Genomic DNA, 12,577 nt, shown 5'->3' on the forward strand with positions numbered 1-12,577 from the left:
TAGGTGCACTTTGGGGCTATCAGAGTGGCATTCAAGGTGTCCTATTGGCTTGGACTGTTTTGTAACATCAACCCTGTGCATGACTTCCCAACTCTACATTACAGACCTCACATTGGAACATTTAAGTTGGCCATGAAGGGAGTATATACTCCAGAGAAACTGAAAAAAGCCTTGAATTAGTATTTTTAACAATGAGTTTTTCAAGAGGAGTAAGAGCATTGCTATCACTTCAGAGAGTAATGTCTTAACTCAAGTGGTGATATTTCTGATGAAACTACACGGGTAGCATCTGATGAAAAGTGAAGGACTTGTGGAGTCCAGAGAGCGTGTCAGGGCATTATTTTGGATTCATATCTTTCAGGCTGAATCCCTATTATGGAAATTTAATGATTTATTGAAAACAGATTACATGCTCTGAATGAAGAGATGGAGACTCCTTAATATACATCAAGGTATGTGGTAATTAGAAATTTAAAAAATGTATATTAAATTAAAGTGTACCAGATGAAGAAAGTGTAAGGAGGTGTGGACCCAAATCTGCCACATGGGGTATATAATGATTTCACAGAAATGGGGAAAGATAGGGACCCATGAAGGTAACTCAACGGTGGTTGTGAAGGAATCTTCCACACTTTGATGGCAGAAGAGTCCAGACATTGTCCCTGCACGTGAACAATGATTCCTCCATCTCGCAATGATCTGCAGATAGTTCACACAGCTTATGCCCCAGGTGCTCCTTCAGAAGCTCCTGGTTACCTAGGACGTATTTCCAAGGCTCTACCACTCTGAACAGTGCATTGTTCTCTCTTGTGTTTGCGTCTTGGCTGCAGCTTGGGGTCCTCTCAAGCTGTGTCGAGCCTGAAATAGCAGAATCCCAAGGACCAGCAGGATCAAGCCAGCCGTGCCCATCCGGATGAGATTCTCCACTGTGTAATCTTGAGGGTGTGAGGCTAGGAATTGTGGACGGAAAGGTCACAGAGGTCAAGGAAGACCAAAATCACCCCAGGATCCCTGGATGTCCACCCGGGCTCCTACCACCCCTTGCCAGGACTTGATTCTCTGCACCAGACCTATAACTGAGAATTTCTCCTACTCACCGCTCTTGGAGTCTGACTTGTTTTGTGATGGCCTGATGGTGTCAGCTGCTTCTGAGAATCATAAAAAACCAGGGATGGATGAGGAGTTGATGAGACTCAAGCCTTTCCCCTGGGCTCTGTCTTCTTATAATTCCCTCTTTTCCTCATGACATAATTGTTATGCAGTTCCTTAATGTACATTTTCTCTGCTGTAGAAGGTTTCCTTCAGTTCTCATTGTATTCTTTCAGTTTATCTTTGTTTTTTGAATTTAGATTTTGCTTCTGAGTCACTTTGGAACAGAGTTTGGATGTGCCCCAAGAGCTCAGAATTGTTGAGAACAGTGGTCTCCTAATACAGAAACAACTGAATTCCTGTATGCTCTCTGTTCACTCTGGGATATTGACATGTAAGTTCACTCTTCCAGATATAAGACATTCTATTTGTTCAACAACTGAGGACCTAGGATTCATGGTTGAGACTTTGGTCATATACATATGAGAGAAGAGAGAAAATTGAACCCATACAGCGTAGGTTGGGTTAATTACAAGAAGTAAACTATTTAATAAGGAGGCGGGTCTGTTCTACACAGCATCACAGTGAATGCCACACTTGGAGATGATGTTTAAGCCAACTCCTTAGTAGGATAAGGAGTCTGAGAGGAGCCACGTAAAGACCCAGACCAGGCATATCACAGGCTGCAGGAAGAGCAGGTCCCCAGAAAGACCTCAGTTTGTTTTTCAATAAGGAATAAAGTCATGTCTGTGGGATACAGGGAGGGTCCAGAGGAGAAGAGGGAGCTGAGATCTGGGGGCTTGGTGCATTGGAGACAAGTCAGAAATGACAGGATGGATGAGGGAGTTTCCATTACTGTCATCGTCGTCGTCATCATCATTGTCATCATCATCATCATCATCATCGTCATCACCATCATCATCATCATTCTCTCTCTGTCTTTCTCTGTCTTTCTCTCACTCTCACCCTCTCTTTCTCTGGCTGCCTTTCTCTGGCTCTCTCATTGAAAGAAGTCTGGAAACTAATAGAAGATTTCAAGGAGAGAACGCTAGTCATTCGACTTTATATTTGAACTTTTTCACACTAAAATGTTGGGTAAGAAAGCGAGTTGCAAGAATGTGTGAATTTCTCAGATTCTTTGATATTAAAATCATGTAATGGTTAAAGGCACTCAATAAATACTTAGCAAACAAACAAAAAAACATAACCTCTACCCTCTCCTATTCAAATATCCAAAACCAAGAAAGTCCACATTTCTGGTCTTCAAAGCCTTAAGGAACAGGAAAATCAGTGGTATTATAAAATTGGATGAGCACAAAAAATAAGTAACTATGCAAATCTATTTTAACCAGTTTTAACATAAGAAAAGAAAAAAAACCAAATTATAGCTCAATTCTAATTATACATCCAAATGCAAAAATTCCTAAATAGGCTTATACAAGTCAGAAAACCTGAATTAATAATAGATGTCATCCGGTGGGGTTAATATCCAAATGTTTGATACTAAGAAGTCTTTTAAATGTATATCAACATGGTTAAAATTAAAGAGAAAGCATTCAGGAGATACACAAAACATGTCCTAGCCCCCCTGGGACACAAGCCTGTCCCTGAGTATCTGAGGGGCATTACACTCTCTGGGAGACTCTCAGAACTGCCCTGGGTGATCTATGCTCCCTCTGAGAGAAGAGGTTTCAGTGACCCCGTAGTTGTTGAGATGGGAGCTGTGGGTGGGGGGCTGGCATCTGCAGCACGTCCTGGAAATGTGACAGGAAGGGAGTGAGGGGCTGGGGACGACCCTGGATTCTCCACCTCACTCAAACTCTTCTCCTAGATCTGTCCTGTGCCATCCCCAAGAGCCCCCTTCTGCCAACCTGGCACCTTCTAGACCCCAGGTGAGAGGGAAGGGGGTGAGCAGGGGTAAGAGGGCCTCTGAGGGGCAGATATCCTCTGGGTGACCCTTCCTCAGGGCCCCGTCACAGGCATGCCAGACCAGACATCTCTTGAGAACAGAGCCCCAAATAGATCGTAGGGAGAGGACACAGGGCTGAGGAGCCTCACCTGGGACCAGGAGCTCCAGGGGATCACTGGGATATGACCACACCTGGGGGTACTTCCTGTAACAGCCACAGCATCTGAACGTCCATCTGTGACTCGAGACCACGGGACCTACAGGGAACAGGGCCTGGAACTGCCCAGTGGGGAGTCGCTGTGAGTCCAGGGTCCAGGAGGGCTGGTGTTCTCCTTCCTTAGTCAGAATGAACCTGGAAAATCCTAGCCTTGAGTCACACTGGAGGGTCACATTCCCTCCTGATGTCACCACAGCACTTGGCAGTGCTGAGAGGGTGGGTTTGCTGTAGAATCCTGGGAGAGGAGGAGGCAGCATGTTAAATGTGGCTCACATCTCCCTCATATCCCCCAGGGCTGGGCTGTGAGAGGGGACACGCCCCTGAGAGCAGAGCACCTTCCTGAGTGCAGAGCCTGAGGCTGGGACCCCTGAGTGTCCTCTCACCTGTCACCACCAGCTCCAGGGTATCACTGGGCTCTGACCAGCCAGTGGGGCTGAGATAGTAACAGTGATATCTCCCTGAATATCGCTCTGTCATGTGTGGGGTGGAGAACTTGGCCTTGTCTCCAGAGTCCAGAGGGCTCTCTCTGCCCCAGGGCCCTGGACTCCGTTCCTTATGCAGTCGGTACTCCTGGGCCTCCAGGGTCCCCTGACACCAAATGGTCACCGGCTTCCCCCGGGGGATCACAGAGCCTGGCTCAGCCCAGATGGTGGGTTTGGGGAGGGTCCCTGGAAGGAAATCAGAGGCCGGGTCACAAGACATTCCCCACCGTTGTTCCCCAGCTCTCAGTCCCAGGACCCTCCCAGATGTCCCCCATCCCTCAACCCAAAACTCCTGCTCTCTATCCCCAACTGCCTGGGGTGGCCCCTGTCCCCAGTGAGGAGATGGGATCTGGGACGCCTGGGGACAGACTCACCTGCCTGCACTGGGGTCCTTGGGTCTGCACTCAGTCCTAGAGGAGAATTCCTTGTGAGAGATTTTTCCCTGAATCCTGATGAGAACGTCTCTTCCCCAAGATCCTTTTGAGTCCTGGAGTCTCCTGACAGACCAGGGCCTGCCTGTGGGGCGGGGTCCCTCACAGAAAAAAGCTTCCCCTCCCCTCCACAAATCTCACCAAGTAATAGCAGGGCTGTGAGGGTGGGGGTCATGGCACCACCTCCCTCTGGTTCCCGCTGTGCAGATGGAGGAGACCACGGCGCCCGGCAGGACAAACAGAAGCACAGAGTGTGTTCCCTCCAAGGCTAGTCTTCCCTGTCATGGAGTTGTCAAGTCAGAAGCCCCACCAGAAGGGGAACTGGCTCTCATTTACAGTTTGGAGTAGCAAATACAGTGAACCGCCCCTTCCAGGTGAAGGTGACTCAGGGTATGTCCTTCTCCCCCAGAGCCTCTCCCATTCGGTTCTCCTTCATCCTCAGCCCATCCATCAGCACATCCCTGTGGGGTCCTCACCATGGACAGTGGTCATCCAGGCCCTGGAGATGCTTCAGGGAAGACGCAGGCTCCTGCTGCACTGCAGAGCTCAGATCAGCAGAGACACACGCTCAACATCTAACTGTACAGTTCAGGTCCAGGTCATTGTGACAACGAGCACAAAAGAGAAATACAGTGAAATAAGGGAAGGAAGCATCAGTCTTCTCCTGACCCCAGAGTGTGGGCTTTCTTTCTATCACAGCCTTCTTCACGGACTTCTCTTTTTTTTGTGACAGCATCCACCCACATTTCTCTGGAAACAAACCTCTGAGTCATTCCTGCCTCCTCAGTGCCCCTTATTCCCTTGGGCAGAAATCTCCTCCTCATCATGGGGTTCCGCCTTCAACTTTAGGGATCAATTAGTGGGTAGTGCTCTGATTTGGGAGACAAGGCTGATTCCTATTTAAATATTCCTCCCTCATCCACTGCCCATGTGACCTTGAGCATTAACACCCAATCTCTGAGCCTCAGTTTCCCCCTCTGCAGCACTTTGTCGTGAATCCCACTTCTCAGAGTTGTTGTGGGGTCAGTGGTGATCGGTTCATGGGAGGGATCAATCATTGTTAACTTCCAGACTTGATTAAGTTGTGTGGGGTTTGAGATATGAGATGATCCTGTGTCAGACCCCGCGATCAAGGTAGATGATGGATTTGCCCACTCAGGAGCCCCCATCTGCTCCTAACACTGAGAAATGCTGTTTATATTTCTGAAATATGTAGCCACAGTCAATTGAAGAAAAAGAGAAAAGAAAGTTCCAAAATAGAGAGGGAACATCAAGAAAAGAGTGCCAAAGCTGAGTGGCCACAAGTGCCTGGGACCATCAAGGGGTCATTAGAGTGGAGGCTTCCACCTCTGTGCTGACAGGAGAGGGACCCCAGGTCCTCACAGGCAGGGAGGGCACCAGGGCTCAACATGAAAGTTGGAAGCTGAGTTTCCCCTCCCTCATGTTTGTAGACAGGCACTGGGATATCTCTGCCCACTGACCCAGACCACAGGTGAGCACAAAGTCATGTCCTGTGTGTGTGTGAAACAGATTCAATTCAGTATAGTCCAACATGGACATCTGTCCATGTGTGAGCATGGGACTCATGGTGGAGCCATCCCTCCCGGGCACATCCCTAGTCTCATGCTAAGTTGGGAGAGTGGATGCTATGTGGTAGGGTAGCTGCAACAGTCCACCCCTTTGAGCCCTGAAGGTCAGGAAAGCCCTGGGAGAAACTCTCTTTGGAGAGTCAGGTGTGTGGGAGGTTAGTATCCAACAGAAATAAGCATCAAAGAGAAGTTCTAATAATGGTAAATAGTGCTGTGAAAGACAATCTATGAAGTTGTGAATGGGGTTTTCATATCTAGGGAAATAGAACACTGGGAATAAATGAAACTCATTTTAATTTATGCATGTCTAAATATCTGAAAAAATCAAAAAGGAAATTGAATTCCTGGAACAACAAAAGGAGTTATATTACAGAAGTATATATAATTTTAGAAATGAATTAGACAAATATCTTAGAGGCAAAAATAAGACTTTTGTTTAATACATTCAAAATATACTTTCCATCAACGAGATGATATAGCTAAAGATCCAATTATGAAACTGGAATACAACATTGAGGGAATTTTGTAGGATGCAACACAGAGAGATTGGAATGAGAAAATTAAGACGCATGCGGAACAGATAGAGAAGACAATGTATATTGTGAGTTTCAGGAGGAAAGCAGTGAGAACCATGTTTGCAGCAGTCCTGGAGGGAAATGGTGGGGGTTTTACAGAGACGTAGAAGGAAGATGTAAGTGCTGGTACGTATGAATATTCAATGAAATCTGAGTCTTGATTTTTTTGTGGCAAATTGAAGGAAATTGACGGGAGCTGACTTTCAAACACACACATACAAATGTCAAAAGGTATGGGAACAGTACATTCAAGGAATTAATTATGAGTGAAGAATTCTATACTCACCCAAATTATTACTAATGGGCAAAGGTGAAAGGGTCAGCAGGGGAGAAATCCCTCAGTACGAGGAGACCCAGGGGACGTCTGACCTGTTTGGTCTCACGTCTCACGTGTTAAACCCACCACGTCAGGCTTCATCTTCGTGAGGGATGAGGAGGGTGTTTGGTGTAGATCCTTAACCATCAGAGGTATTTCCCCTCCTTGCTGTTGTATTGTATTTTTATTTGAAATAAGAAAATGTTTTCAAGTAACAATAAAAATAGAGAGTAAAAATAAGGTGTTTCCAGATGTACAAGGTCTAAGACATTTTACTCTTTACAGGCTCACCAAAAGTAACACTAAAATATGTACTCAAGCCAAAAGAACAATAAATGAAAACAAAGAAATTGAGACTCAAAAGTGAGAAAAATAAGGCAAAACAAACATTGGAAGACTATATTTATATGTACGGGCACATATTTATATTTAAGAAAGCTGAGTCAAGATATTAGGAGCGTGTGCATGTGTGTTAGAGAAAGAGAGAGAGAGAGAGAACTTCTGAAAGAAAGAAAGTGCTGAGAGTTCAGCTAACGCAAAATGTTCTTTTCTTATCTAAAGCAGAGGAAGAATCAAAAAATGGATCAAAATTATGTTTAAATACCAAAATAAACAATGGGGGCAACTACCTAAAATTATAAGTGCAATATATAACCTCCAAACTGGTTGATGTAATTATAGAAAAGAAATAAATCTTAATCAAACCAAAAGTGATCTGGAAATTCAAAAGGAAAGTATGGAGAATACAGGATATTTTAATCCATAAAGAAGCAACACTTAAATAAAATGGTGGCAATACTTCAAAATACTCATTTATTTCCAAACATTAAAAGATTAATGGACTTACTCCAGGGTTAGATCAAAGCACGTCCCCCAGAAAAACCAGATTTACACTAACAATAAACTCTCACCCAATACAAAATCATTAAAGAGTATTTTAAATCAATAAAGAATGTGAATTATTATTTAAAAATATTATCTGATAGCTACATAAATATTTAACAAAATTGAATATAAAGAAAAATGTTCTTATGAAAATTATTTTATCATCATAAATAATATGTCTTTCAAAAAGACAGCACGTATAAACATACATTCATCTAATCACGTAGTTTTTTTTTAATGCATCGATGTACAATTTTGAAAGAGAGAAATTAACATTTTACAGTAATTTTGTTCAACTAAAAAAAGCAAATTTATATGAACATTTTTAGCCATTGTCATAATTGGCAGTAACTTTAAATGCATAGCTGGACTGAGTCTTTCAGACTATCTGAGTAGGTAATTTGCAGTTTCTGGAAGAGGTGGGAGCTGTTAAGGTTTTCCAAGTCTCTCTCTCCTCTTTTTTTTTTATGCGTATATATATATATATTTTTTATTGATGTTTTAATAATTTTTAACATTGTGAAATTTTGGGTTGTACATTTTTGTTTGTTCATCACCATATATATGACTCCCTTCACCCCTTGTGCCCACCCCCCACCCCCCACCCCCACCCCCATAGCCCCTGGTAACCACAATACAGTTTTCTCTGTCCATGTGTTGGTTTATATTCCACATATGAGTGAGATCATACAGTGTTTGTCTTTCTCCTTCTGGCTTACGTCACTTAACATAATACCCTCCAGGCCCATCCATGTTGTTGCAAATGAGAGGATTTTGTCTTTTTTTATGGCTGAGTAGTATTCCATTGTGTATATATACCACATCTTCTTGATCCAATTGTCAGTCGAGGGGCACTTAGGTTGCTTCCACTTCTTGGCTATAGTGAATAATGCTGCAATGAACATAGGGGTGCATAAGCCTCTTTGAATTGTTGATTTCAGGTTCGTTGGATAGATTCCCAGTAGTGGGATGGCTGGATCATAGGGCATCTCTATTTTTAATTCTTTGAGGAATCTCCATACTGTTTTCCATAGAGGCTGCACCAGTTTGCATTCCCACCAGCTGTGTATGAGGGTTCCTGTTTCTCCACATCCTCTCCAACATTTGTTGTTTTTTGTCTTGGTGATTATAGCCATTCTAACGGGCGTGAGGTGATATCTTAGTGTTGTTTTGATTTGCATTTCCCTGATGCTAATCACGTAGTTTTGAAATACATAAAGCATAAGTTAATACATAATTTGAGACAAATAAATATTTATAAGATAGATTAAGAGTGAAAACAAATTTTTATGAGTAAATGACACACAAATACTTGATCTAATGTGTATAAATATTATAAACATCTGCATTATTTATAGTATATATGACATGCATAAAATAATTTGAGATATGTGTATAAAAATAAGTAAATTGATAATAAAATATAGCGTTATGTATATAGAAACAAGGAAGGAATGCACATATTTAAGGCCCATATTGTACCTAAAATGTTAAGCGCTTATTAGACAAAAAAGCAGTGTCTCCAATTCTTTGCATATTTCCAGAATAAACGTTACGTTCCATGAGTATGCAGCAATTTAAATAGTAATCAACAATGAAAGGTATTATAAAAACTTCCAATACTTCATGAAACTAGTAAAATACTAAAACATGGAATATTTGTTTAAGTTTATGAAATATTAAGGAAAGCTGATGATGGAATTACATCATATCCAAACTTGGAGAATGTCAGAATAAAAAAGCAGGCATAGAGAGAGATGTCAGCAGGATGGCACAGTAAGAGTTCCTACTATCATGCCCCCACAGAACAATGATTTTGACAAGAAAAATTAAAGATGGCTGAACTCCATGTCTGAAATAACCCCCAAGTCCATACTGATGACCCCCATCTCAATTCAGATTCATGGGGCATGGTGGGGTCAGAAACTCACATGAACTCATTTTTAGTACATAATTATACATCTTGTGATATTGGGCAATGTCTTCTGAGATCCAATTTCTCACCTGGGAAGTGGCTATTGTCTGAATAGATTCAGCTGAAGCTGAACAGGTAGAAGTGATCATGTTTTGAGAGAATCTCAACGCCAACATGTGAAGTATTTTCTATAACAGATCAAGGGCAACTTTGGTTGATAGTCAGTGTCTAGTGAAGGCTATGGCTTTTTCCATCCTACTTCAATCTCACCTCACAAAATTGTATGGAATATACACGTAAGTTATAAATAGAAATGTGTTATTTAACAATAACTACAAATAAACTTATTAGTCTAAAAATGAAAGTCATTTCAGAGCATTGTCCAGAAGATCCTGTGGTTTCCATCTTGAACAAAACGTTCCAACATATCTTTATAGTAAACCACCACTTGTGAAAAATGATTTTTTCAGACAGCTAGTTTACCAGTACACCACCTGACTTTCACTTCAAACACCAGTGTGCTCATTCACACTGTTGGTATTTCAGGAGAAACTATGCCAGCTATTATCTGATGAGGAGAGAGGGCTTAATGGATCCAGAGAGAGGTTTCAGGAAATTATTTTGGATTTATCTGCTCTAAACTGGACCCGATTTTCACCCATTTATTCAGTTACTTAAAACAGAGTCTCTGTTCTGAGTTGAAGAGGTACACACATCAAATGATGTAGGAAATAAAAATAGAGAAAATATATTACATGAAAGTGGACAAGAGTATGAACGTGAGTATAGGTGTGGACCCAGACTTATCATGTTGATGTAGCCTCATGTCACAGGGGTGAGAAAAGAAGGGATCCAGTCAAGGACAGTCAGTAGTGTTATGGAGGGGAATTACCACAGTCTCATTACAGAAAATCCTCTACAGGAACAAACCAGACATTTTCCTGCACCTGAACTGTGTTGACATTCTCAATATTCTCAGCAGATGGTTTCCCCAAATTATGCCCCTGATTTTCTTCCAGAACCTCTTGGTATTATCAGATTTATTTCCAAGGTTCTACCCCTCTAAATGGTGGGTGTGTTCTCTCTTATGTTTATCTTTTGGCTGCAACTTTGTGTCATTCTCGGACTGTGCCGAGCTTGAAACAGCAGCAACCTGAGAACCACCATGATCAAGGCAGACACGCTCATCCGGATAAGGTTCTCCACTGTGTAATCTAGGTTGTTTGAGGCTAGAGATTGAGGACAAAGGGATCATAGTGGTTGGGGAAGAATGAAATCACCCCAGGATCCCTACATGTCCATCCAGGGCACCTGCCTTCTGTTCACAGTATTTGACTCTCTATACCCAGCTCTACAACTGAGAATTTCTCCTTTCTCATCTTTCCTGGAGTCTGACTTGTTTTTTGAGGGTTTGAGGGCATCACCTAATCCTGGGAGCAAAAACCGGAAAGTGTGAACGAGGAGACTTAAGCATGCTTAGGTAATCTCCTTTCTGAACTCCAACGAGTCTCAAAAACTAGCTAATGCCAATCTCAGTCCCTGGAGATGAGCATCTCCTGGGCCTCATCTTCCATCTAGTTAGGAGGCAAAGATGTACATGTGGGGCTTCACTTTGCCCTGAGAATCAGGAATAGAAGGAGTGAAGGGCTGGGTCGACCTTTCAGTTCCGCCATCTCAGCCAGCTCTTTTTGTGTGTGGCTCAGTGTAAAATATTTCACATTATTTTCCTTTCTTCGTTCTATCAGTTTATTCTTTCAAAAAACAAACGACGGGATATCTACAACATATCAGGCATTTTTTTCTCGGATGAAGGATAATCACAGTTAACATAACCTCTAATTATTCTTTCAGTTTGTAGTCTAGGTAGGAAGATCGATGAGAAACAAGCAAAAAAACATAAATGATAAAATAAAATATTTAGGACACATGGACAAAATACAGATATCTATAGATGTAAGATAGACTCTGAAAATTTGACAAAATCAATACCAAGGAATACCAGGTAACACTGGGAGGAAGGGAGTGGATACTGAATGTGAGTTCTGATGGAAAAAGTTTCAGAGAATGACCAGATCTGGATGACAACCTGCTGCTCATGGAAATTCGTCAGAAATCCTGCCTTCCTTCTTTCCTCTCGGGTAATGACAGTGGTTCCTGGTGGACACAGAACATGCTAATTATGGACAGAAGTCACCAGAGAGGAATTCCTAGACCTTCTTCCACAGAAATTCACTGGCAGAGAACTTCAGAACTAATTGAGCCTTTTGAAATCCATGATAGGATTTTACTTTTGAGAGAGGAGAGAATAAAATTTCAGATATGGATAGAATTTTGTCAGTATCTCAACCAAGGATGGCTGAGAGAACTCAATCAGGTTATAAGTTCTAGTGAATCCCCCAACTTCCTTGACCTGAAAATGAGAGGCCATCTTTACTCTTCTCTTCCAAAGGTGCCATGATGACTCTTAGTGATGCCTAAAAATCAGCGCCATGGACAGAGATGACGCCAGTTCTTTTCTCCCCACCTCAGCTGAGGGTCTTCCCTTTCATGCATTTCCTCTCATATTGACAACATATGCTCCCTCCTGACTCCGCCACAGAGCCTGGGCAAGCTGAGAGGGATGGTGCATCCTACACTCCTGAGGGAGTAGGAGAGAGCTGTGCTAAAGGGGGAACAATCAGCTGACATACACCAGGTGTAGACTGTGCGGGCTGAGGTCCCCTGAGGCCACACTTCATTCCCTGCTGCCTGTGAGGAGGAGCCCACAATGGGGAGAGGAGCAGACTCCTCCCTCTTAGCCGTCACCACCAGGAGCAGGGGTCACTCCACTCTGAACAGCCATTCCAGCTGCTGTGATGTGGATACCAGTGTAGCCCTGCGGTGTGTGCACTTGTAGGTTCAATGGAGAAACTGGTCTTGTTACTGGAGTCCTGTGGGGCCTCTGTATCCCAGGGTTTAGACTCCCTCTCTTTATTTTATTTATTTATTTTTTTTGATATAATTTTTTTTTTAATTTTTTGTTTATTGCAGTAACATTGGTTTATAACATTGTAAAAATTTCAGGTGTACATCATTGTACTTCTATTTCTGCATGGACTACATCATGTTCACCACCAAAATACTAATTACAACCCATCACCACACACATGTACCGAATTATCCCTTTCAC

General features: G+C 42.6%; 1 protein-coding gene across 4 annotated transcripts; it reads right to left on the reverse strand.

Annotated features, from left to right (window-relative positions):
* Positions 1-441: 441 nt before the first annotated feature.
* On the reverse strand, positions 442-4,845 carry LOC131397385 (leukocyte immunoglobulin-like receptor subfamily A member 5). 4 transcript variants are annotated; one of them, XM_058530216.1, is made up of 7 exons: positions 4,605-4,845; positions 4,270-4,406; positions 4,072-4,107; positions 3,599-3,883; positions 3,148-3,450; positions 1,098-1,148; positions 442-935 (listed from the first exon to the last, which is right to left on the reverse strand). In XM_058530216.1, the coding sequence occupies exons 2-7, from the start codon at positions 4,301-4,303 to the stop codon at positions 778-780; spliced, it is 867 nt and encodes a 288-aa protein (XP_058386199.1). In that variant the 5' UTR covers positions 4,304-4,406; positions 4,605-4,845; the 3' UTR covers positions 442-777. The 4 variants fall into 4 exon arrangements, with proteins under 4 accessions (XP_058386199.1, XP_058386198.1, XP_058386200.1 ...); XM_058530215.1 differs by having other exon boundaries at positions 442-950; positions 4,605-4,844; XM_058530217.1 differs by lacking the exon at positions 4,270-4,406 and having other exon boundaries at positions 442-950; positions 4,605-4,844.
* Between the last annotated feature and the right edge of the window lie 7,732 nt (positions 4,846-12,577).

This window comes from Diceros bicornis, chromosome 34 (genome assembly GCF_020826845.1).
Source record: "Diceros bicornis minor isolate mBicDic1 chromosome 34, mDicBic1.mat.cur, whole genome shotgun sequence".
NCBI classification, from domain to species: domain Eukaryota; kingdom Metazoa; phylum Chordata; class Mammalia; order Perissodactyla; family Rhinocerotidae; genus Diceros; species Diceros bicornis.

Coding starts and splice junctions, on each gene's coding strand:
- LOC131397385 (XM_058530215.1), bottom strand. CDS start 4,303: ATGACCCCCACCCTCACAGCCCTGCTATTACTTG. Junction 4,108..4,269: donor CACAGCCCTGCTATTACTTG/GTGAGATTTGTG, acceptor ATTCTCCTCTAG/GACTGAGTGCAGACCCAAGG. Junction 951..1,097: donor CAAGTCAGACTCCAAGAGCG/GTGAGTAGGAGA, acceptor CACAATTCCTAG/CCTCACACCCTCAAGATTAC.